This window comes from Mobula hypostoma, chromosome 12, assembly GCF_963921235.1.
Source record: "Mobula hypostoma chromosome 12, sMobHyp1.1, whole genome shotgun sequence".
In the NCBI taxonomy this organism is placed as follows: domain Eukaryota; kingdom Metazoa; phylum Chordata; class Chondrichthyes; order Myliobatiformes; family Myliobatidae; genus Mobula; species Mobula hypostoma.
Window position 1 is genome coordinate 110,340,885 of NC_086108.1, and position 27,206 is coordinate 110,368,090.

The window sequence follows — 27,206 nt, forward strand, 5'->3', positions numbered from 1 at the left end:
TTCCATGCTGTATTTCTAAATAAGTAAAAGTCAGGAAGTCATGTTGCAACTGTATAAAACTTTGGTTAGGCCATGTTTGGAGCATTGTGTGCAGTTGTGGTCCCCACATTCCAGGAAAAATGTAGAGGATCTGAAGAGGATGCAGAAGAGGTTCACCAAGATGTTGTCCAGATTAGAGTTTTAGATATAAGGGGAGTGTGGACAAATTTGGATTGTTTCCTGAAACAGTGAAGGCTGATTGCATAAAGTTATGAGAGACATAGGCAAAGTATATAGTCAGAGTCTGGAAAATGTGTGCATCAGGCAACAGGAAGTGTTTGATAGCATTAAGCTAGACAAATCCTTAGGAACTGATGAAATCTATGTTGGACAGTTATGGGAAGTAAGGAGGAGCTAGCTGATGCTCTGCTGGAGAATTTTACGTTGCCCTTAGCACTGGCAGACTGGAGTAAACAATGTTGTTTCCATATTGAAGAGTGGTAGGGATAAGAGGAATCTACAGGCTGGTAAACTTTATATCAATCTCAGAGAAACTATTGGAAGATAATTCTTAGGGACAGGATTTATCACTTGGAAATCTGGGACTGGTCCTAGGGAATCAGAATGATTTTGTTTATAGAAAATCCTTCCTACCTCTCAAATCTTAGTGTTTTTTGAGAAGTCACTAAATTGAGAAATAAAGATTTTAAAAGATTAGCTTTATTTGTTCTATGTATGTTGAAACATACAATGAAATGCGCTGTTTGCATCAGTGACCAACACATTTTGAAGATGTGCTGAGGGCAGCTCACAAGTGTCACCAAGCTTCCGGTGTCAACATTGCCAAGTCCTCAACTTAGTAACTCTTACCCCTATGTCTTTGAAATGCGGGAAGAAACTAGAGCACCCAGAGGAAACAAGTGGTCATGGGGAGAACATACAAACCCCTTACAGACAAAAGCAGAATCTGAACCTTGATTGCTGCCACTGTTAAGTGCAACACTACTGTACCAGCCCTTGATGGAAAGAAGGTAGGGTATGCATGGACTTCAAGGTTTTTGACCAGATCCCACACTGTCCAGAAAGTTAAGGCATATGGAGGTCCAAGATATCTAGGCTAGTAGTAGGTCAACATTTGTAACCAGTGTGTACCGCAGAGGTGGTTCTGGGGACCTTTGTTTGTCATATGCAAGTGATGTGGATGAGAATGTCTGTTGTTTGCTGACAACACAAGTTGAGGATGGTTACCCAATGATACAGATAGAGACATATAGTTGGGTGGAGCAGTGTCAAATGGAATTTAAACTGGGTAAGGGTGAGGTAATGCATTTTGAGTTGTCCAGTACTGGCCAGATGTATATAAATCTAATGTATACATATTGATATACAACTGATTCCACAACCTACAGGTTCACTTTCAAGAATTCTACAACTCTTGTTTTATTGTTTTTTATTTGCACAGTTTGTCGTTGGTTGTTTGTCAGTGTCTGTATAATTTTTCATAAATTCTATTGTATTTCTTTATTTTCCTCTATATGCCTGCAAGAAAACGAATCTCAAGGTTAGTATATGGTGACATGTATGCATTTGTGATAATAAATTTACTTTGACCTTGACCGTACATTGCAGGGATCTTTGAAATGCTGATGCACAAAGGGAGCTTGGGGTGCAGGTCCATTGCTTCTCAAATGACAACACAGACGGGCAGTGTAGTGAAGAAAGCATTCAGCTTTTTTAAACACGAAATTCCGCAGATGCTGGAAATCTGGAGTAGCACATTCAAAATGCTGGAGAAACTCAGCAGGTCAGGCAACATCTATGGAAAGCAATAAACAATCAATGTTTTGGGCCAAAATGCTTCATCAGGACATCATTAGTTTTCTTGCTGTCATAGGCAGAGACACTGAGTATAACAACTGGGATATCATGGCACTGGTACAAGGATTGACGTGCCCTCTGACCTGCTTGTGCTCCTAATGTGTTTTGGAATTTGTGTTGGGTGACTTCATTGTTCAAAGAAAATTTACTATCAGAATACATATATGTCACCATATGCAACCCTGAGATTCATTCTCTTGTTGGCATTCACAGTAAATACAAAGAAAACAAAAACAAATAATTAATAAATGAGCATTAAATATCAAGAACCTGAGGTGAAGAGTCCTTGAAAGTGAGTCTATAGATTGTGGGAAAAGTTCAGTATTGGGTTGGGGGAAGTTACCCCCTCTGGTTCAGGAGCCTGATGATTAACAGTAATAACTGTTCCTGAACCTGGTTGTGTGAGACCTGAGTCCTTCCTGATGGCAGCAGTGAGAAGAGAGCATGGCCTGGATGCTCACCATCTCTGACCTTATTAGCTCTGGTGATCTCCCATCCACTGCCACCAACCTATATTTCCTGCTACCCGCACCTCCTGTCTCTACCTCCTACTCAAGGTCCACAAACCCACTTGGCAAGGTAGACCCATTGTCTCAGCTTGTTCCTGCCCCACTGATATCTGCAAACCTCGACTCTATTTTATTCCACCCCCCCCCCAACCAATTCAGTCCTTTCCTACTTAGATCTATGACACTTAACATGTTCTGGATCTTTTCAATTATTTCAAGTTCCCAGGCCCCCATTATCTTACTTTTACCATGGACGTCCAGTCCCTATACACCTCCGTCCCCCACCAGGAAGGCCTCAAAGCTCTCTGTTTTTTTCTGGACACCAGACCCAATCGGTTCCCCTCCACCACCGCTCTCCTCTGTAGGCGGACCTTGTCCTCATTCTTAATAATTTCTCCCTTGGCTCCTCCCACTTTTTATTTGGTTCCTTCAAACCATGCATGGGCACTCGCCTGGCTCCTAGCTATGCCGGCCTTCTTGTCAGCTGTGTGGAGCAGTCTATGTTCCAATCCTACACTGGTGGCTGCCCCCCACTTCTTCTACACTACATCGAATGCACCGGTGGACTTCATCCACTTTGCCTCCAACTTTCACCCTGCCCTCAAATTAACCTGGTCTATTTCTGATACCTCCCTCCCATTTCCCGATCTCACTGTCTCTGTCTCTGAAGACAGCTTATCGACTGATGTCTATTATAAACCCATGGATTTCTCTCACCTTATCTCCTTGCCTGCCCATTGCCTCCCTGTGGTGCTCTTCCACCCTTTTCCTTCTTTCATGTCGTCTTGTCCTCTCCTATTAGATTTACCTCTTTCCCCGACCCTGTACCTCTTTCCCCAATCATCTTCCCAGCTCTTTACTTCACCCCTCCTCCTCCCAGTTTCAATTATCACCTTGTGTTTTTCCCTCCCCTCCCCCCACCTTTCAACTCTACTCCTCATCGTTTTTTCGCTAGTCCTGCTGAAGGGCCTCGGCCTAAAACATCGACTGTACTCTTTTCCATAGATGCAGCCTGGCCTGCTGAGTTCCTCCAGCATTTTGTGTGTGTTGCTTGGGTTGGGTCCTTGATGGATACTGCTATCCTGTGATAGCACTCCATGTTGGGGAGGGCTTCACCCGTGATGGACTGGGCTGCATCCACTTTCTGTAGACTTTTCCATTCAACTTGGTTAGGTTTCTATATATTTTTACCCCTCTATTTCATGTAACTGGGTATTACTTATAAAATATGAATTACACTAGAGAGAGACAACAGAATTAGACTAAAGTTCAGCAAGCAGGTTGCCAATATATTTTACTAGCATTTAGTCATATGTAACTGATTTTTACAAGCACAAGCTGCAAATATTAGCATCATATTTCTTAAACCTTCCAATATGTGAAACTTATTTGCTACCTCCCTTAAATATAAGGGGCATAGTTTTAAGATGTATGGCGGAAAGTATAAGGAGGATGTCAGAGGTAGATTATTTTTACACAGGGTAATAGAGTGAGTGGGCAGCCAGAGACTTTTTCCTTTTTCCCATGATGGAAATAGCTAATGCGACAGGGCATAATTTTAAGGTGATTGGAGGAAAGTATGGGGGGTGGGAGATGTCAGAGGTAGATTTTTTTACACAGAGTGATGAGTGCATAGGATGTGCTGCCAGGGATGGTGGTAGAGGCAAATACATGAGGGACGTTTAAGAGACTCTTAGATAGGTACATGGAAGGTTATGTGGGAGGGAAGTGTTGGATTGATCTTGGAGTAAGCTAAAGGGTCGGCACGACATCATGGGCTGAAGAGCCTGTACTGTGTTGTTATGTTCTACGTGCAGAAGTTGGCCACCTATTTCAAGGCAGTTGTTCCTAAGTGCCAGTTGTTGCATGGTTGCTTTACTGAAGTGGCCATTTTTAAATAAGCCTGCACAGTAAGAGTTAAGATAAATCATGTTTTAGGTGGAGACAAGATCAAAGCCTAACCAAGTGTTAGCATTAATTGGTGCCCTTACATGCCTGACCATGTAAGATGATCTGATAATTAGAAGCACAAACTTGGCAGTTATTTTCCATTTATATCTAGATCATGGTTTGAGATCAGCGCGCATTCTGGTATCTAAACTTGAGTGGGCTTCATCTATTGGACTGTAACTTTTAAGTTAGGGAGTTGAATTGTACTCCATTCTGAGACTGTGGTCTAAATGAATGGATTTAACTGTAGGCCTGTAATTTGATATAATTGATTCAACAGCTGGTTTCCAGTATTAGACCAGTTGATTATTGCTTTAAACATTTCCATTGTCTGATGAAAAGGTATGCAAAGAATTCATTATTAAGCATTAAAACCATAAAACACCGGAGCAGAATTAGGCCATTTGGCCCATTGAGTCTGCTCTACTTATTCCATCATGGCTGATATATTTCTCTCAAACCCACTATCCTGCCTTCTCCCTGTAACCTTTGACACCCCCTTACTAATTAAGAACCTATCAACCTCTGCTTTAAATATACCCGATACCCAATAACTTGGCCTCCATAGATGACTGTGGCCATGAATTCCACAGATTCGTTACCACTCTGGCTAAAGAAATTCCTTCTCATCTCTATTCTCAGGCTGTGCACTGCAGTCGTAGACTCACCCACTGTAGGAAGTCCACTTCCACGTCCACTCTATCTAAGCCATCAACTGACCATCCATTTGCAGCTGATAATTACTTTTTTGAAACTTTATGTCCCCTTTTGTCCTTGAACGTTTATTTTTCTCCTTTAATTAGTAGGGTAACAGGCCCTTCCAGCCCAGTGAGCCCACACTGCCCAAGTACAATTAACCTCCTAACATCTATGTGTTTGATAAAAGCCACTTTACAGCTGGAGCTTAGTATGAACAATGAATATTTCTTTTAAAAATTTCATTTATTACTCAATGATAAAATACAGTTGCTTTTTACATTGAATGTCAACTTGAAAGTGCTTTTCCAAATTTGCTTTTGTATAGGGTTCAAGATTAGCTTTATTTTTTTCACAGGTACATCGAACTATTCAGGGAAATCTGTCATTTATGTCAACAACCAACACAACCATAATTTATACGAGGTATAAGTGAGCTGGCAGCCTGCTTGCACAGCAGATCAGAATGAACTCCATTCCTTTTTGGATTCTGTATTTAAATCCCATTTTAAGATTTTTAAACCAGTATGTTGCCCATTCAGGTTCCATGTGCATTGATTCCAAAGGTCACCTCCGTTACTGAGCATTAATCTATATCTGCTTAAGGATCTTGCAGAGTAGCTCTGATCAATGGTGGGAAAGTTATTGGAAGGGATTCTAAGAGATGGGGTTTACTTGTATTTGGAATGACAAGGTCTTTCTGTGACCAGAACATGACTGTATTTATTGATTTATTTATTGATACAGCACAGTAATAGGCCCCTCTGACCCAATAAGCCCCCAACTGCCAAATCACACCCATATGACCAATTAACTTATCATCTGGTACGTCTTTGGAATGTGGGAGAAAGGCAGAGCACCGAGAAGAAACCCAGGTTGTCATAGGGAGAACGTACAAACTCCTTACAGACAGCAGCAGGAATTGAACCTAGATTGCTGGCTCTGTAGTAGGACCATAAGACATAGGAGCAAAATTAGGCCATTTAGCCTATCGAGGTACTCTGCCATTCCATCATGACTGATTTGTTGTCCCTCTCAATCCCATTCTCCTGCCTTTTCCCCATAACCTTTGATGCTCTGACTAATCAAGAACCTATCAACTTCCACTTACAAATATACCAAATGACTTGGCCTCTGCAGCTGTGGCAATGAACTGCACACATTCACCACCCCCTGGCTAAAGAAATTCCTCCTCATCTCCGTTCTAAATGGATGACCCTCTATTCTGTGGCTGTGCCCTCTGGTCTTAGACTCACCCTCTATAGGAAATGGGTAATAAATATTATGCTAACCAGTATGCTACCTTGCTGGCCTGATTATGTCCTAGAGAATTGACTAAATTTAACTAAGTCTAGTTAAGGACTGATTTTCCATTTTAGAAATTTGGTCAGTTTTTTTTGAAAAGGTGACCAAGAGGATAGGGCAGATGGTAGACATTGTCTACACGGACTTTGACAAGGTCATGCATAGTAGGCTGCTCTGGAATGTCCCACCACATTCAATCCTGGATGAGCTGGCAATTTTCAGGCAATGTTGGCTTTGGGGGTACAAGACAAAGAGTGTTTGTTTTCCAGATTGGATGCCTGTGACCAACAGGGGTCAGTATAGGGTCATCTTGTTCTCACATATAGAACATAGAATAGTACAGCACATTACAGGCCCTTCGGTCCACAATGTTGTGCCGACCCTCAAACCCTGCCTCCCGTATAACCCCCCACCTTAAATTCCTCCATATACCTGTCTAGTAGTCTCTTAAACTTCACGAGTGTATCTGCCTCCACCACTGACTCAGGCAGTGCATTCCACGCACCAACCACTCTCTGAGTAAAAAACCTTCCTCTACTATCCCCCTTGAACTTCCCACCCCTTACCTTAAAGCCATGTCCTCTTGTATTGAGCAGTGGTGCCCTGGGGAAGAGGTGCTGGCTATCCACTCTATCTATTCCTCTTATTATCTTGTACACCTCTATCATGTCTCCTCTCATCCTCCTTCTCTCCAAAGAGTAAAGCCCTAGCTCCCTTAATCTTTGATCATAATCCGTACTCTCTAAACCAGGCAGCATCCTGGTAAATCTCCTCTGTACCCTTTCCAATGTTTCCACATCCTTCCTATAGTGAGGTGACCAGAACTGGACACAGTACTTCAAGTGTGGCCTAACCAGAGTTTTATAGAGCTGCATCATTACCTCACGACTCTTAAACTCTATCCCTCGACATTTAAAAGCTAACACCCCATAAGCTTTCTTAACTACCCTATCTACCTGTGAGGCAACTTTCAGGGATCTGTGGACATGTACCCCCAGATCCCTCTGCTGCTCCACACTACCAAGTATCCTGTCATTTACTTTGTACTCTGCCTTGGAGTTTGTCCTTCCAAGGTGTACCACCTCACACTTCTCTGAGTTGAACTCCATCTGCCACTTCTCAGCCCACTTCTGCATCCTATCAATGTCTCTCTGCAATCTTTGACAATCCTCTACTCTATCTACAACACCACCAACCTTTGTGTCGTCTGCAAACTTGCCAACCCCGCCCCTCTACCCCCATATCCAGGTCGTTAATAAAAATCACAAAAAGTAGAGGTCCCAGAATAGATCCTTGTAGGACACCACTAGTCACAATCCTCCAATCTGAATGTACTCCCTCCACCACGACCCTCTGCCTTCTGCAGGCAAGCCAATTCTGAATCCACCTGGCCAAACTTCGCTGGATCCCATGCCTTCTGACTTTCTGAATAAGCCTCCCATGTGGAACCTTGTCAAATGCCTTACTAATATCCATGTAGATCACATCCACTGCACTACCCTCATCTATATGCCTGGTCACCTCCTCAAAGAACTCTTATCAGGCTTGTTAGAAACTACCTGCCCTTCACAAAGCCATGCTGACTGTCTCTGATCAGACCATGATTCTCTAAATGCCCATAGATCCTATCTCTAAGAATCTTTTCCAACAGCTTTCCCACCACAGACGTAAGGCTCACTGGTCTATAATTACCCGGACTATCCCTACTACCTTTTTTGAACAAGGGGACAACATTCACCTCCCTCCAGTCCTCCGGTACCATTCCCGTGGACAACGAGGACATAAAGACAATGTTGGCTTTGGGGTATAAGACAAAGGGTGTTTGTTTTTCCAGATTTTAACAACTTCCCATTCACTTTTGTTTCCTTATATGCCCTTTCCTTGGCTTTTATACAGTCCTTCACTTCCCTTGTCAGCCACGGTTGCTTAGCCCTGCAATTTGAGAACTACTTCTCTGGGACATAGCCATCCTGCGCTTTCTGAACTATTCACAGAAATTTCAGCCATCTCTGGTCTGCCATCATCCCTGCCAGTATCATCCCCAATCCACCTGGGCTAGTTCCTCTCTCATGCCTCTGTAATTTCCTTTATTCCATTGTGATACTGATACATGTGACTTATGCTACTCCCTCTCAAATTTCAGTTTGTATTCAATCATATTATGATCACTGCCTCCTAAGGGTTCCTTTGCATTAGGTTCCCTAATAAGACCTGGGTTATTACACAACACCCAATCTAAGATAGCCTTTTCCTCAAGCAGGCTCAAAACACACCCTGCTCTAAAAACCCATCACCTTCTCAGCTTCCTTTCTAACTCCCTGTATTCTGTTTTCAGGACCTCCTCCCTTTTTCTGCCTATGTCGTTGGGACCAATATGTACCATGACTTCTGGCTGCTTACTCTCCCTTTTCAGGATATCATGGACACGGTCAGAAAGACAGCGGACTCTGATACCTAGGAGGGGAACTGCTATCTGTGTTTCCTTTACGCATCCACAGAATGGCCTAACTGTCCCCCTAACTATAGAGTCCCCTGTTACTGCTGCCCTTCTGAGCCGCAGGGGTAGACACAGTCAGTGCTAGGGGCATGGCCACTGTTGCTACTCACAGGTCCCCCCCCAACAGTACTCAAAATAAAGTACTACCTGAAATCCCATATCTGACACCCAGAACAGAACACTGACTCTACAGACATATCCCCTATTCACCTAACAGTTAATTCAGAAAATAAGAAATAAGGAGTGAACTTACCTGTTTACCTTGCCTCTGCCTATTCTCGCTGAAACCTTACTACTCGGACTCAGACTACCCCCACGATGACCGTTCCGCTAAGCGGTATGCTTCTTTTCTTGAGACTGGGTTTTTAAAGTTCTTCACCGGACCTGTGCGAGAACACTTCTGCTGTGTCTGTGCATTACTCCTATCAACTAGATCCAATACAGCACAAAAACAACAATAAGGTAAAGAACATAATAAATTTTAAAAGTACAGTAAGTATATACACATAAGGCAGCTTATATACATACCTATATCCATATAGCAATGCTAGGCACAGGAGCATCTATACATAAAATGCATAAGGTGATTGACAGGATACTGATGGTTGGGGGTATGGAGAGTTGGGATAGTGGGTGGAAGTGTTGATCAGCCTTATTGCTTGGGGAAAGTAAGTCTGGTGTTCCTGGTGTGGATGCTACATAGCCTCCTTCCTGATGGGAGTGGAACAAACAGTCCATGAGCAGGTTAATTGGGATCCTTCATGATATTACTGGCTCTTTTCTGAGCTAAGTGATTTAAAAGAGGTAAATTCTTCACGTGTAATTGATAGCTGAAATGAGCTGCTAGAGGAAGCAGGAACAGTAACAACAGTTAAAAATAAACAAAAGATTCTGCAGATGCTGGAAATACAGAGCAACACACAGAACGTGCTGGAGGAACTCAGCAGATCAGGCATCATCTTTGGAAGAGGGATTAAGCACGTGATGACAATGACCCTTGAAATGATGACATTTCTGGCTGAGACCTTTCATCAGGACTCCAGTTAAGAGAGCTGCTTAACAACAGCTAAGAGGTGCTTGGACAGTTCCTTGACAGAGCAGGACATAGAGGGATGTGGAATTAATTGGGGGTGGGTGTTGGGGAATAGTATAAATAGGCACGATGGTTGGCAGAGACATGGTAGGGAAATCAGTTCATATCAGTGTGTATTATGGCTGGGTCCATGATGCTGATGTACCTAAAAGGGGAGAGGGGAGTATCATTTGCTAATAATTACAGTAATTTCTCACAAATTGCAGATAATTTGCCAAGGTGTTAATGGGGTTGCTAAAATTGGCTTCACATGTCTAGATTCCGTGGCAGAAATTATTCAGTTTCTGTTGGAAATCTTTTAAATTGTATGCTGAAATATTTTATTGTGGTCCTTCAGAATGACTACGTTTGCTTGTATAACTTGCAAAATCTATTAAGTAAGTCCCCTTCCTTGAGGTGAGTTTCATATTTGAGTACTATACCCTCTGAAAGAAGCAACTCCAGAAAAGTCACTTCATGGACACAAGGTGTTTGGGAAAATTAAGGAGAAGGCACACCAGTGAAATATTTCTGGATATCGAAAAAAACTAAAAAAAACAATATCTATATTTTTCAGAATACTGCAGGCCTAGATGATTTTGAAAGGCAAAAAACACTTGGAACGGGTTCTTTTGGAAGAGTTATGTTGGTGAAACACAAAGGCACAGAACAGTACTATGCCATGAAGATACTTGATAAACAAAAAGTAAGTATGTCTCTTTATGTGAAGTAGCCAAGAGGGTTTTTTTTGTTTGTCATTGACTCTTGCTATCACTGTACTAAAATATTTTCAATAGGATCTTGTAGATTCCTTATTGCTATATACAATATTAGCATTTAAAGCAGCAATGAAGGTCCTCCAACCTTGATGTTGGTGGTGTTCAGGGTTTCCTTCATCATGTCAGTAGCTTCTTCTCAGTTTTCACTGCTGTCAGCCATATAAGTCCCGGGTAGAGACTCACGTATACCTTCACACTCAGATATAGAGGATTCTTCATTGCTGTTTCCATAACAGCTTTGTTTGACTCAGCAGGGTTGTTAGCCCTGAGCTGAACCTCTGAACATGGAGGACCGGTGGATCATTCTTAGTCTGGCCTCTACCTTTTGACCTGTTTGGCATGGGTGATCCTACCGAGAGGAGAAGCATAAAGCTCTGGCTTCCAGCCAGCATGATTCTCCAGGTCATTGAGGCACACAAGCCTTCAAACCCTATGACAAGGTTGTGGTCCTCTTGGGAGGTTTGACAAAATGTTGCTATGATTTGTCCTAATTACTAAATGCGGGGTGCTGTCTGGAAAGATGTGCACAAATCTCGTTTAATCTTCACAGAGAGAAGCAATGCTTACAAATACAGAAGTGTCTTTGGTAAACTTTGTGCTTTGGCCTTTTCCACATAATACAGAGAGATGCTGAAAAGGTCATCTTAAGATAACATCAGAAGTGCAGCACAACTTCAAAGACCTTTTCCTTCTAAAGTCTAATGTTTTGAGACTGCAGTGAGCACATAGTTTAACTGTATCAAACCACAAGCTATGAAACTGAGCAATTTTATACCACTTGGTAATGCATACCATTTGATTATTTTATTTTCAAATAAATCTTGCTTTGAGAATAAATAGCATTAAGAATGTCTGGGTCTCCAAATATTGGAATTCACCTGACAATGTTAGCAGGGCTGCCTACCACACCAGATGTGTCAAAGACTGGCACAAACATGATTGCAAATATGGTCAAATATGATCGCAGAATATAGTATTAATGGTAAGACTCTTGGCAGTGTGGAGGATCAGAGGGATCTTGGGGTCCGAGTCCATAGGATGTTCAAAGCAGCTGCGCAGGTTGACTCTGTGGTTAAGAAGGCATACGATGTATTGGCCTTCATCAATCGTGGAATTGAATTTGGGTTCCTAGAGGTAATGTTGCAGCTATATAGGACCCTGATCAGACCCCACTGTGCTCTGTTCTGGTCACCTCACTACAGGAAGGATGTGGAAACCATAGAAAGGGTGCAGAGAAAATTTACAAGGATGTTGCCTGGATTGGGGAGCATGCCTTAGGAAAACAGGTTGAGTGAACTCGGCCTTTTCTCCTTGGAGCAACAGAGGATGAGCGGTGACCTGATAGAGGTGTATAAGATGATGAGAGGCATTGATCATGTGCATAGTCAGAGGCTTTTTCCCAGGGCTGAAGTGGTTGCCACAAGAGGACACAGGTTTAAGGTGCTGGGGAATAGGTACAGAGTTGATGTCTGGGGTAAGTTTTTACTCAGAGAGTGGTGAGTATGTGGAATGGGCTGCCGGCAACAGTGGTGGAGGCGGATACAATGTGGTCTTTTAAGAGACTTTTGAATAGGTACATAGAGCTTAGAAAAATAGAGGGCTATGGGGAAGTCTAGTAATTTCTAAGGTAGGGACATGTTTGCCACAACTTTGTGGGCCGAAGGGCCTGTATTGTGCTATAGGTCTATGTTTCTATATTTCTTTCTTTTTTAATCTTTTTATTAATTTTCAAATTCATAAACATAGCAACAATACAAATACAAAGAGATTGGGATTACATTATTGGTAATTGACATATGCAAGTAAAAACTACAGATAATATAAGTATATTAGGCCTCCCAAACTCTTAATATAATTAAACATGATAAAAAGAAAAATGAAAAAATATCAAGAAAAAAAACAAAATAAAAAAAAACTAAACTAAACTGAACCAAAAACTGAACTAAACAAAACTAAACAAAGCTGGGCTATTATATTACATCGAATACAATCATTAATGTCATTAACTCCGCTCCTCTGTCTGTATATTTTAGGTTAATAAAAAGGATTCAGGTAAGGTTAAGCTACATCAAAGTGACACCTCTGATTTTTTTCTAAATTTAAACAAGATATAGTTTGGGAAAACCATTGAAATGTAGGGGGATTGATCTCTTTCCAATTCAATAAAATGGATCTTCTAGCCATTAACGTAACAAATGCAAATATCTGACAAGCTGAAAATGATAAATAACTATGTTCCATCATTGGTAAACCAAAAATTGCGGTAATAGGATGAGGTTGTAAATCAGTACGCAAAACTGTTGAAATAATATCAAAGATGTCTGTCCAAAATTTTTTCAAAAGAGGGCAAGACCAGAACATATGAGTCAAAGAAGCTACCTCTGAATGACATCTGTCACAAACAGGACATATGAGAGGGAAAACGAGCTAGTTTATGTTTAGACATATGGGCCCTATGCACTACCTTAAAATTGTATCAACGTATGTTTAGCATATATAGAGGAAAAGTTAACTAATTGAAAAATTTTCTCCCACTTCTCTATAGGTAAGTGAAGTTGAAGTTTCCTTTCCCATTCATTCTTAATTTTATCAGATATACATGCTGTATTTTCATAATCATGTCATAAATAGTTGCTGTTGTTTCTGATAAGGATTTAAACCTAAAAATTTTTCCATGATATCAGTTGGATATGAAGTCGGAAAGGTAGGTAGCATAGTATTTTTGAAGTTTCTAATTTGTAAATATCTAAAAAAAATGGGATCTGGGCAAATTATATTTATTAGACAACTGTTCAAAAGACATGAAACAGTTATCCAAGAATAAATAATGAAAAAATATTATACCCTTCATTTTCCATATCAAAAAGGCTTGAGTTTCTATATTTCTAAACACCTTAAAGGCATAGATTGCGACTGACTAACCTAACCCACTTCCAGACGCCTGCAGCCTAGAACTGGAAAGCTGAAAGCAAGTTCAAGAATGGAGAACCAGAGTTTTAATTGGTATTTGAGCATTGGCTGTCATCAGAATCAGACCTAATATCACTGGCATATTTGTTGTTTCACTGCTGCAGTACATTGCAATTCACATTAATTTTAAAAGCCTATAAATTACAGTAGAAGTTTATATAAAAAAAAGTTGTGCTACAAAAAGGAGGGAAAATAGTGAGGTAGTACTTATGGATTCATTGTCCATTGAGAAGGCTGATGGCGAAGGGGAAAAAGCTATTCCCGAAATGTCGAGTGTGTCTTTTGGTGCGTGTACCTCCTCCCTGATGATAGCAATCAGAAGAGGGCATGTTCTGTGACGGGGGATCCTTAATGGTGGATACTGCCTTTTGAGGCATCGCTTTCTAAAGGTGTCCTCAGTGCTGTGGAGGTGAATGCTTATGATGGAGCTAGTTGAGTTTACAATGTCCTTCAACCTTTTCTGATTCTGTGCAGTTACTGCTCCATACCAGAAGGTGACGTAACTAGTTAAGATCAGTTGTAGATCTTGTGCTTTGTAACTTGTCAACTGAATGTGCTCTTGGAGGAACGCACACAAAATGCTAGAGGAACTCAGCATCTATGGAGGGGGGTAAACAGTCAGTAGTTTCAGGCAGAGACCCTACGTTTTCCAGTACCTGCATAATCTCTTGTATTTATGCTCTCTAGAGAAAAGCCTGCTATTGTAGTAGTCAGTTAAATGCAGCTGGTGACTGATGCACTTGGAGTGTGTGGTTTTACAGTACAAGAATTCAAAATGCAGAAATGCTGATCCAACACAATTAAACATATGGAAAGAGGTTTGATACTTTAAAAACAAATTGTTAGGAGCTTGTTAGAAGCACAAGAGATTCTGCAGATGCTGCAAGTCCAGAGCAGCACACACAAAACGCTGGAGAAACTTAGCAGGTCAGGCAGCATCTATGGAGGGGAATAAGCAGTTGACATTTTGGGCAGAGATCCTTCATCAAGACTGGAAAGGAAGGGGGCAGGAGGCAGAATAAGGTGAGGAGGGGGACAGGAGTACAAGCTGCAGGTTGATAGGTCAAGGAAGGACATGTCTGTGGTAGCTGGTCTAGATGAGCACATAGTCGAAGAGTCAAAGACCAGCAGAGATAATTTAGAACTTGGAGCCTCACTTTCTCAACAAGTGTCTTTTAAAGAGAGTTATTTTGAATCAGTTTGTAGAAGTGTAAAGCGAGTTAAATGAATCCAGAGTAGTGCATCTTTCTTTAGCATACAATATTGTGAGGTTGCTGCATTTTATTGCAGATCAAAGGCAGGAAGACCTTGGCCTCTAATTATAATTGAGGTGTGCTTCTGGGTGGTTATGGAATGTTATCATTGTTTTTAGTAGACTGTTCTACTGACAGTGGTTTGCAGTGCAAATATATACTTACGTTCTTTCAAAACTGAACAGAGATGAGGAGGAATTTCTTTAGCTAGAGGGTAGTGAATCAGTGGAATTCATTGCCACAGGTGGCTATGGATATCAAGTCATTGAGTATATGTAAAACAGATTATTGATAGATTCTTGATTAGTCAGGGAATCAAAGGTTATGGGGAGGTGGCAAGAGAATAGGGTTGAGAGGAATAATAAATCAGCCATGATGGAATGGCGGAGCAGTCTCAATGGGTTGAATGGCCTGATTCTTTTCTTATGTCTTATGGTCTTAAGGTAATTGGTAAATGTGTTTTCAGTTACATGATGTGGTTGGATATAAGCATGCCACTTAAAAGCGCATTAGGAAGAAGGTATAGGACCCTTAGGTCCCACACCACCAAGTTTTGGAACAATTATTATCCCTCAATCATCAGGCTTTTAAACCAGTGCGGATAACTTCACTCACCCCAACACTGAACTGATTTCACAGCCTATGGTCTCACTTTCAAGGACTCTGGAAGTTCACAGTGGCTGATTATTTATTTATTTGTTTGTTTTTTGCACAATTTCTTCTCCTTTGCATATTGGTTGTTTGTCCATCTCTGTTGTGTGCAGATTTGCATTTATTCTACTATGTTTCTTTGTATTTATCATGAATGCCCACAAGAAAATGAATCTGAAGATAGTATATGGTGACATATATGTACTTTGATGATAAATTTACTTTGAAGTTTGTCAGGAACATTCTAAGTTCCCAAATTGAGAGGATGACAGAACAATTGTATTAGCGTGCAAACATGGCCATTTTTCTAAAGAATCTGAATCAGGTTTAATATTACTGGCATATGTCATGAAATTTGTTGTTATCTGGCACCAGTACTTTGTAATACGTAATTTAAAAACTGTAAATTACAATAAGTACATACATTTAAAAAATTAAATTAAATAAATAGTGCAAAAAGAGAAAGAAAAAAGTAATGTGTTAGTGTTCATGGGTTCAATCTCCATTCAGGAATCTAAATGCCTCTAAAACACCAAAATTTGGAGGTGTGCTGCTAAGGCTAGTTACATGGATGGCAGGTGTAAGTGAGTGGGGCCCGTACTCTGGGGTTTAGAAGAGTGAGTGGTGTTCTCATTAACACTTACAAAAATCTTGCAAGCTCATCAAGATGGATGCAGGGAGGACATTCCCCCTTGCTGAAGAATCATAGTCCCAGAAAAGGGGGAAGACCACTTTGAACTGAAGTACGAAATCTCTCCGCAAAATTGGTAAAATGGTTTATTATTCTCATCTGTACCAAAGTACAGTGAAAATCTTGTCTTGGATACCATTCATACAGATCAAATTATAACAACAATGTGTTGAGGTAGAGTCATAGAACATTACAGCATAGAAACAGGCCCTTTGGCCCATTTAGTCCATGCTAAACTATTAATTTACCTAGTCTCATTGACCTGCATCCAGACCATACCCCTCCATACCACTCCTATCCCCACACCAATACAAATTTCTCTCAGGTGTTGAAATCAAACCCTTAACCGCCACTTCCGCTGGTAGCTGGTTTCACGCCCTCACAGGCCTCTGAGTGCAGATTCCCCTTATACATTTCACCTTTGACCTTTAATCCATGACCTCGTTCTAGTCTCACTTAACCTTGGTGAAAAAGCCTGCTTGCATTTATCCTATCTTGAGTGGGCTCTGTGTGGATATTTTTGGTTATAATTTTATATAGGTAGGACAAGGGAAAACAATAACAGTGCAGAATAATGTGTTCCAGTTACAGGGGAAGTGAAGGTTGATAGTAAGGTGCAAAATCCTAATGGATGGATTGAGCCAAATTGACTAGGGGACCATTTAATAGTCTTAACAGTGGGATATAAGCTGACCTTGAGCCTGATGGTGCATGCTTTCAAGCTTTTGCAATGTCTTTCTAATGGAGGGGTTGCAGAAAAAGAGAGAATGTTCCAGAGATGGGTGGTGTCTTTATGCTAGCTGCTACTCTGGCAGGCTGTGGAGGATCAAATTTCATTCAACACAGTTCGATTGACGCTTGGATGTGAGAGAAATATGGCTCTAAATGTAACTTGTCAACTCGTACACACCCAACAACAGTACCTCAACTGATGAAGGCAGGTATGTCATGCGCTGCCTTTCTCACCCTATCTACTTGTTCACACCCTATTCCTATGTTCATCATGGCTCTTAAAGGTCCTGACATTTACAGTATACTTATGTTTGAGCCCCCCCCCCCAAAAAGTCAGTACCCCTCACTTGTTTCAAGGAACCACAAAGTCATGATCTTTCATATTGAGGGTGATATTGTGGTTGTGTTGTCATATGAGGAATATTATAAATGCAGTCTGTCCAAGCAGGAATCCCACAACAAAACCCCACTACCGTTAGGCGCAACAGAAGGGTAGTGATTAACATATAACATATAACAATTACAGCACGGAAACAGGCCATCTCGGCATTATCCACAACTCCACCTATATTAGTATCATCTGCATACTTACTAATCCAATTTACCACCCCATCGTCCAGATCATTAATATATATATGACAAACAACATTGGACCCAGTACTCATCCCTGAGGCACACCACTAGACACCGTCCTCCAATCTGACAAACAGTTATCCACCACTACTCTCTGGCGTCTCCCATCCAGCCACTGCTGAATCCACTTTACTACTTAGATATTAATGCCTAACGATTGAACCTTCCTAACTAACCTTCCGTGTGGAACCTTGTCAAAGGCCTTACTGAAGTCCATATAGACAACATCCACCGCTTTACCCTCGTCAACTTTCCTAGTAACCTCATCAAAAAATTCAATATTTGTCAAACATGACTTTCCACGCACAAATCCATGTTGTCTGTTCCTAATCAGACCCTGTCTGTTCAGATAATTATATATACCATCTCTAAGAATACTTTCCATCAATCTTCCCACCACTGACATCAAACTCACAGGCCAATAATTGCTAGGTTTACTCTTGGAACCCTTTTTAAACAATGGAACCACATGAGCAATATGCCAATCCCCCGGTACCATCTCTGTTTCTAATGACATTTGAAATATATCTGTCAGAGCCCCTGCTATTTCCACACTAACTTCCCTCAAGGTCCTAGGGAATATCCAGTCTGGACCCAGAGACTTATCCACTTTTATATTCTTTAAAAGCGCCAGTACTTCCTCTTCTTTAATCATCATACTTTCCATAACTACCCTTCTTGTTTCCTTTACCTTACACAATTCAATATCCGTCTCCTTAGTGAATACCGAAGAAAAGACATTGTTCAAAATCTCCCCCATCTCCTTTGGCTCAGCACATTGCCATCCACTGTGATTCTCTAAGGGACCAATTTTATCCTTCACTATCCTTTTGCTATTAATATAACTGTAGAAACCCTTGGGATTTATTTTCACCTTACTTGTCAAAGCAGCCTCATATCTTCTTTTAGCTTTTCTAATTTCTTTCTTAAGATTCTTCTTACTTTCTTTATATTCCACGAGCACCTCATGTACTTCAAGCTGCCTATATTTATTGTAGATCCCTCTCTTTTTCCAAACCAAATTTCCAATATCCCTTGAAAACCACGGCTCTCTCAAACTTTTAACCTTTCTTTTCAACCTAACAGGAACATAAAGATTCTGTACCCTCAAAATTTCACCTTTAATTGACCTCCATTTCTCTATTACATCCTTCCCATAAATCAAATTGTCCCAATCCACTCCTTCTAAATCCTTTCGCATCTCCTCAAAGTTAGCCTTTCTCCAATCAAAAATCTCAAGCCTGGGTCCAGTCCTATCCTTCTCCATAATTATATTGAAACTAATGGTATTGTGATCACTGGACCCGAAGTGCTCGCCAACGCATACCTCCGTCACCTGCCCTATCTCATTCCCTAACAGGAGATCCAACACTGCCCCTTCTCTTGTTGGTACCTCTATGTATTGCTGCAAAAAACTATCTTGCACACATTTTACAAACTCCATGCCATCCAGCCCTTTTACAGAATGGGCCTCCCAGTCAATGTGTGGAAAATTAAAATCTCCCACAATCACAACCTTGTGCTTACTACAAATATCTGCTGTCTCCTTAAAAATTTGCTCCTCCAATTCTCGCTCCCCATTATGTGGTCTATAAACACCCCTATAAGCGTCACTACACCTTTCCCATTCCTCAATTCCACCCAAATAGCCTCCCTAGACGAGTCCACTAATCTATCCTGCCAGAGCACTGCTGTTACATTTTCTCTGACAAGCAATGCAACACTTCCCCCTCTTGTCCCTCTGATTCTATCACACCTGAAGCAACGAAATCCAGGAATATTCAATTGCCAATCACACCCCTCCTGCAACCATGTTTCACTGATAGCTACAACATCATATTTCCAGGTATCAATCCATGCTCTAAGCTCATCCACCTTTCTTACAATGCTCTTAGCATTAAAATAGATGCATTTAAGAAACTCTCCACCTCTTACTCTCTGTTTATCCCTAATGGTGCAAACAACTTTGTTATGTTTTTCTTTCTTCTTCCCTACATCTTCGGTCTGAGTGCTCCCGATCTCTGCCCCCTGCCTATCCTCCCTCACACACTGTCTACTAGCTTTCTCTAATTGTGAACTTACCTCCTCTCTCCTAGTCGCTTCAGTTTGATTCCCACCCCCAACCATTCTAGTTTAAAGTCTCTTCAGTAGCCTTTGCAAATCTCCCCGCCAGGATATTGGTCCCCCTAGGATTCAAGTGTAACTCGTCCTTTTTGTACAGGTCACACCTGCGCCAAAAAAGGTCCCAATGATCCAAAAACTTGAATCCCTGCCCCCTGCTCCAATCCCTCAGCTACGCATTTATCCTCCACCTCATTGCATTCCTACTCTCACTGTCACATGGCACAGGCAGTAATCCTGAGATTACTACCTTTACGGTCCTTCTTCTCAACTCCCTTCCTAACTCCCTATATTCTCCTTTCAGGACCTCTTCCCTTTTCCTACCTATGTCGTTGGTACCTATATGTACCACGACCTCTGGCTCCTCTCCCTTCCACTTCAGGATATCTTGGAAGCGATCAGAAACATCGCGGACCCTGGCACCAGGGAGGCAAACTACCATCCGGGTCTCCTGACTGCATCCACAGAATTACCTATCTGACCCCCTAACTATCGAGTCCCCTATTACTACTGCCCTCCTCTTCCTTTCCCTACCCTTCTGAGCTACAGGGCCGGACTCTGTGCCGGAGGCACAGCCAGTGTTGCTTCCCCCAGGTAAGCTGTTAGCTCCAACAGTACTCAAACAGGAGTACTTATTGTCAAGGGGCACAGCCACTGGGGTACTCTCTAGTACCTGGCCCTTCCCCTTCCCCCTCCTAACCATGACCCACTTGTCTGCCTCCCATGGCCCTGGTGTGACCACCTGCCTGTAACTCCTCTCTATCAACTCCTCACTCTCCCTGACCAGACGAAGGCCATCGAGCTGCAGGTCCAGTTCCCTAACGCGGTCCCTTAGGAGCTGCATCTCGGCGCACCTGGCACAGATGTGGACGTCCGGGAGGCTGGGAGACTCCACTCCCTCCCACATCTGACACCGAGAACAACAAGCTGCCCTCACACTCATACTTCCCCCTCTCCTCAAATAACAGGAAAAAAATAAAAACCAAACCTACTTCGCCTCGCCTGTTTCCGCCTAAGCCCGTTGAGCCAAAACCTTTAAGCCTTCACTCTGCAGCCCACAAACGACGCTGCCGGCTGTATAAGACTGTGTTCCTTTTAAATCTTCCGCCCTTCACTGCCCGATGTCACACGCCTGCGCAGTCCCGCCTCTCTGAACTCCGAGGTGGAAAAAGAACCGAAAAATTAAAAATGACTTCCGCCACACTCCCGCTTCGATTCTCAGACTCACTTCTCCGAATTAAACCCGAATCAGGATTTCTGACCTTTTAAATCTTCCCCGCTTCACTGCCCGATGTCACATGCCTGTGCAGTCCCGCCTCTCTGAAGTTCAGAGTTCAGTTCCAGTATTCTCTGGAAGAAAGTTTGTACATTCTTCCCATGTACACATGGGTTTCCTCTGGGTACTTCAGTTTCCTCCCACGGTCCAAAAGAGGAACCAGTTAGTACGTCCTGTGAATAGGGTGGGGTTAAATAGGTGGGTTGTGGGGCAGCACATCTCAAAGGGCCAGAAGGGTCTGTTGCTGTATCTTTAAATAAATAATTTTTTTTAAAGTTCATGAAACTTAAAATAACATTGATGTTGCTATGGTCACAGTGGTGGTGCTGGGAATAGGTTTTTCTATTTTTAATTGAGTTCTAATAGTGAATTAGAATATACAGCACATCTGCTAAGTAAGTGCATCTAATGTCTATAGAGTTAATTATTGCCTGCTTAACTTTCTCTTTGTTTCTGTTATTGAGTAACCCAGGTAAAATGTGAAAGGCCAGGGCCATAGTACAGAACACTGTGCGGGACCAGAAATGAAAAGAGTAGTAGCGAAGACAAGATAAATCAACACTCAGTGGTTAGGTGATGCCAGGATTGCGTTTTAAAAACCTGTAGATTATAGAAGGAAGGGAACCCTGCAAGGTAAGAAACTCTTATAGTTTTGAGGTCCTTTGTAAGAGTGAGCCTAGTGCAGGAGATAGTGTGATGAGTCTTGCTTTCAACATGGGCACCACTGTAGCGTTGCAGTTAACGCGACACTATTACAACTCGGGACGTCGGAGCTCAAAGTTCATTTCCGACATCATCTGTAAGGAGTCTGTATGTCCTCCTGTGGAATGTGTGGTTTTTCTCCGGGTATTCCAGTTTCCTCCCATTTTCCAATATGCCACTTAGTTGGTTAATTGGTCATTGTAAATTCTCCTGTGATTAGGCTAGGGTTAACTCAGTGGTTGCTGGGCAGCGCAGTTCGAAGGGCCTTCTCCACACTGTATCTCAATAAATAAATAAATAAACAAACAAACAAACAAACACTACATCTTCAATACAAGACACAGTGTGGAATTAAACTCTTCATCGTGCTGTATTTTCGCATTCTGTTGTCAATGTGGACCAAACTTTAACTGTTTAGACAAGACTCATTTCTCTTCTCCACCCCAAATGAAGGGGTAACAATCAAATAAGAACCAATACCTATGAATAGAGAGTATTGATATCGTGGATATTCACTGGTTATCCCTGATGAGATTTACATGTTACTTTTTCCATACTTACCCATGAAGTTCCAATAAAATGAATGACGATTGCACAAATTAGCAATGTAATCCATTCACTGTGAATGTTAATTGATGTTTTTGTGTTGTAGGTTGTTAAACTGAAACAAATCGAACACACACTCAATGAGAAGAGAATATTGCAAGCAGTTAATTTCCCATTTCTGGTGAAATTGGAGTATTCCTTCAAGGTAAATAATTCATAACATCAGACTTTGAAAGTGCATTGATCTGACAGTACAGCCTACCATTTAGTGTAGCGCTTTGCGACACTAACTGTAAGATCGGAGTTCTATTCTTACCTCTAACTGTAAGGAGTTTGTACATTCTCCCCATGGCCGCATAGCTTTCCTCCGGGTGCTCCAGTTTCCTCCCACATCCCAAAGACATACAGTAAGAGTTGGTGAGTTGTGGGCATGCTATGTTGGTGCCAGAAGTGTGGCAACACTTGCAGGCTGCCCCCAGCACAATCCTCACTGACTTGATTTGACATTAACAATTCATTTCACTATGCATTTCAATGTACATGTGACAATTAAAACTAATCTTAATTTTAATCTTGTGCCAATTAAAGCTGATTTTGAATCTTAATCATTCCATACCTTTAAAATGGATTATGAACCCTTTGCATGAATCAGCCGCACACTCAGCTTAAGAGAATTTCTAAAGTTTTATGTATTGAAGAGGACTGAATAGGATTCAAAGTAGACTTTCAACTGTTACTCAAGATTAGAGTCACAGAAGTCATAGTCATAGAAAAGTGTAGCACAGAAACAGGCCATTCGGCCCATCTACTCTCTCAAACCATTTAAACTCCCTCCTCCCATCAACCTATTCTGGGACCATAGCCCTCCATATGCCTACCATCCATGTACCTATCCAAACTTCTCTTAAACATTGAAATTGAGCTTGCGTGCACCACTTGTACTGGCAACTTGTTCCACACTCTTGCAACACTGAGTGAAGAAGTTTCCACTCATGTTCCCCTTAACCCATGACTTCTAGTTGTAATCCCACACAGCCTCAGTGGAAAAGGCCTGCTTGTATTTATCCTATCCAATACCACGCAATAATTGTTACACCAGATCTGATGCAACACAAAAAATAAATGCCATAAGAGATGGGGGAGTGGGGTACACATGTTGAGGATGATGGGAAGAGAGGAGTGGTTGTGCATCCTGATTATGTGAGGTCTTGGAAGTCCATGCAGATGAGACCTGGAAGCTGTCAAGATTTTGTGCAGTATTACTTTATTACTCTATTAGGACTGAACTGTTAAAAGAATTGCTTTAATCGCAATCTTATGCACCTTCATTGCTAGTTGTTGGAGTTGGGTTTTAATACTAGATAGGGCAATACAAACATTAGTTTACCCTCATCGCAGCACTGTAAACGCTTTAACCACTTTTATAATGCTGTTCACGTTGCAAAATACCTGCTGGAATTTATGCACATATTGCTCCATATCCGCAAATTAGCCTTCCACCTCACCTAGTCTTGCCCGTCACCTAGCAGCTTGTACTTCCTCCCCTCCTCCCACCTTCTTATTCTGGCTTCTTCCTCCTTCCTTTCCAGCCCTGATGAGGGCTCTCTGTCCAGGATGTCGAATTGTTTGTACTTCTCCATAGATGCTGCCTGACCTGCTGTGTTCCTCCTGCATTTTGTGAATGTTCCTTAGTTTGTACTGTTACCTCGTTGGTTATAGTGGATCAAACTATACCCAAACATTGAATGATTCCTGGTTTTTCATTCCATTAGTGTGCTAGCAAAGCTCCCTGCCAGTTGGCAGCCTTGCTGGCAACTTCACTTGTGCAATTTTGCTTTTCGTCATTGCTTAAGAAGTTTCTATTAATGTGGTTTGGCCAACTTAGACTTCAAACCTTCATTTCCTTCAGCTTGTACATATTTGTAGCAGAAGCAACTAAAATCATATCAGAACATCTGATTAGTCAGTATGCGTGATCTTTATGTGGAATTGGTGTCACTGGATTTTGCTTGATGGAGTTCCTCAGTTTTCACTGCGTTCTGCTGTTTGATTACTCCAATTTAAAATCTTAACTCCAGGCTCTTTAAAAGGCATTCCTTTAAAGAGACAAAAAGATTAGTTTCATTAAATAATCAATCAAGATTGTACAATGTCTTTTCCAGTGCACAAGTGCAAAGGAGAATAAAATAATCATTATTCCGGATCCGATGTAACACAAAAAACGCAATAAGTAAAAGAACACAACAATAATTTAAAAAACAATGAATACAGATGCATAAGGTAGTTTATATGCGTTGATTTTATGTCCATAAAGTGATGCTAGGCTGTACATACAGTGACTGACAGGAAGTAATATAGTGGTGGACTTAGTGGGAGGTGTTGATCAGCTTTACTGCTTGGGGAAAGTAACAGTTTCTGAGTCTTGTGGGACTGGCATAGCCTCCTCCCTGCTGGGAGTGGGACAACAGTCCAGGAGCAGGGTGGGTGGGATCCTACATGATATGACTGGCCCTTTTCTGTCACCTTGATGGTGGGTAGGCTGGTGCCAGTGATGCGTTGGGCAGTCTTGACTACCCAATGTAGAGCCTTCCCGTCCACCACAGTGCATTTTCCATACGGTACAGTGATGCAGCTTGTTAGGATGCTGTACTGTACATTTGTAGAATGATGCAAGTGTGAATGTGCAAAATCCAGCTCTTCAGCCTTCACAGAAAGTAGAGCCATTGATGAGCTTTCTTAGTATGTAGAATGTGTTCTGGGATCATGAAAGGCTATGTTTTCACATTTATGTCAACTACGGTGAAGTGTGATGTTTGCGCCAAATCAAATCAGCGAGCATTGTGCTGGAGGAAGCCTGCAAGTGTTATCACACTTCTGGTGCCAATGCAGCATGCCCACAGCTTCCTAACCCTCACCCATGCACCTTTAGAATGTGGGAGGAAACCAAACACCCAGAGGAAGCCCACATGGCCATAGGGAGAACGTACAAACTCCTTACAGACAACAGCAGGAATTGATTGCTGATCAGTGATCACTGGCATTGTAAAGCAATGCATTACCATGCTGATTTGTTCCTTTGTACCAAAGTTCAGGACCCATCCAAAATTATGATCTCCTTGTAAACCTACTTGGTGTTCAAAAAAAAAACAAGTTATACCCTTTCATGGTTGGCAATTTCTTCTGACAATGACTGATTATTCATGATGGAATAAAGCCCTTCTAACATCTATAAGAGCATAAGATAGGAGCAAAATTAGGCCATTCAGCTCTGCCATTCCATCATGGCTGATCCTGCATCCCATTCAACTCCATACAACTGCCGTCTCCCATATCCCTTGATGTCCCGACTAACCAGGAATCTTATCAACTTCTGCTTTAAATATACCCATGGACTTGGCCTTCACCGCAGTCTGTGGCCGAGCATTCCACAGATTCATTACTCTTTGGCTAAAAAAAAGTCCTCCTTACTTCTGTTCTGAAAGGTCGCCCCTCAATTTTGAGGTTGTGCCCTCTAGTTCTAGATACCACCACCAGAGGGAACATCCTCACACATCTATCTTATCTAGTTCTTTCAACGTTCGGTAGGTTTCAATGAGATCTCCACAAAATTCTTCTAAATTCCAGTGAGTGCAGGTCCAAAGCCATCTACATGAAACACAGTTATAGGAAAGCAGCATCTATCATTAGAGATCCCCACCACCCAGGATGTGCTCTCTTCTTACAGTTGCCATCAGGTAGAAGGTATGAGAGCCTCAGGACTCACACCACCAGGTTCAAGAACAGTTTCTACCCCACCATCAGGCTCTTGAAGAAAAGGGGGTAACCATACTCAACTTCACTTGCCCCATCTATGAACAGTTCCTACAGCTAATGACCCTTCGTCAGGACTAACGAACTAGTCCTGACGAAGGGTCCCGGCCGAAAACATCGACTGTACCTCTTCCTATAGATGCTGCCTGGCCTGCTGTGTTCCGCCAGCGTTTTGTGTATGTTGCTTGAATTTCCAGCATCTGCAGATTTCCTCGTGTCTACAACCAATGATCTCACTTTTAAAGACTCTGTGTCTCATTATCTCATGTTCTTTTTATTTATTGCTATTTATTTATATTTGTCTTTGCATAGTTTGTTGTCTTCTGCACTCTGGTTGGTCTTTCATTGATCCTGTTATAGTTACTATTCAATAGATTTGCTGAGTATGCCCACAAAAAAATGAATCTCAGGGTTATATGTGGTGACATATTTTGATAGTTTGATGATAAAATTTGCTTTGAACTGTGAACAAGTTCACTGTTCCCTCTAAGCTGCGCAGCTAGAATTTTCTTATATATAATCTTACTATTATTTTAAAATTATGCTAATTTTGAAACCGTTAATATAATTGTGAAATGCCCTGTAATTAATAGTTAATAAATATAATCTATAAACTTTCCAAATAATAAACATACCAGAGCCTTTACTTTGAAACATTTTAGAGTTTCAATGTATTTACATTGTCAATGTTTCAAGTGACTCTGTACTGTGGAAGTCAGTAGCTCATTGTTAACAAACCACTGGCCCGCTGAACAGTATTTAAAAGTTTACCTTCAGTTAATAAATGAAATCAAAAGTATGTCATTTTTTGATTTTTATTCTAAATATTCGTGATACATGGTGGTTGTCCATCATATCCGACAATGACAGGAAACCTGTGCAAGAGAGTTTTTAAAGTGGAAAGGCCATTGCACTCCAAAGTCCGGATCCAGTGGAATGAACAAGTGTCGCAAACATGACCGTGAACTCTTCTGTGCCTTGTCATGCCCTTTGCTCTCCTAGGAGCGTTGCCCTTCCCGGCTGTTGGATCTCACTGTAGAGTCCGCCGGAGCTGACTTCACATGCCAAGACAGGCATCTCCCTAACTCACCAGAGTACGGAGTGCTTCGGCTACCCTTACCTGGTTTAACCCAACTATCAAAGCAGTGTACCAGGA

General features: G+C 41.6%; 1 protein-coding gene across 2 annotated transcripts in view; it reads left to right on the forward strand.

Annotated features, from left to right (window-relative positions):
* prkacba (protein kinase, cAMP-dependent, catalytic, beta a) overlaps window positions 1–27,206 on the forward strand; it is a 228,937-nt gene that overhangs the window by 167,975 nt on the left and 33,756 nt on the right. For both annotated transcript variants that reach the window (XM_063064778.1, XM_063064776.1), the window contains exons 3-4: window positions 10,464–10,592; window positions 22,347–22,445. In XM_063064778.1, the coding sequence (XP_062920848.1) occupies window positions 10,464–10,592; window positions 22,347–22,445 (228 nt within the window). The remainder of the gene's footprint in view (window positions 1–10,463; window positions 10,593–22,346; window positions 22,446–27,206) is intronic.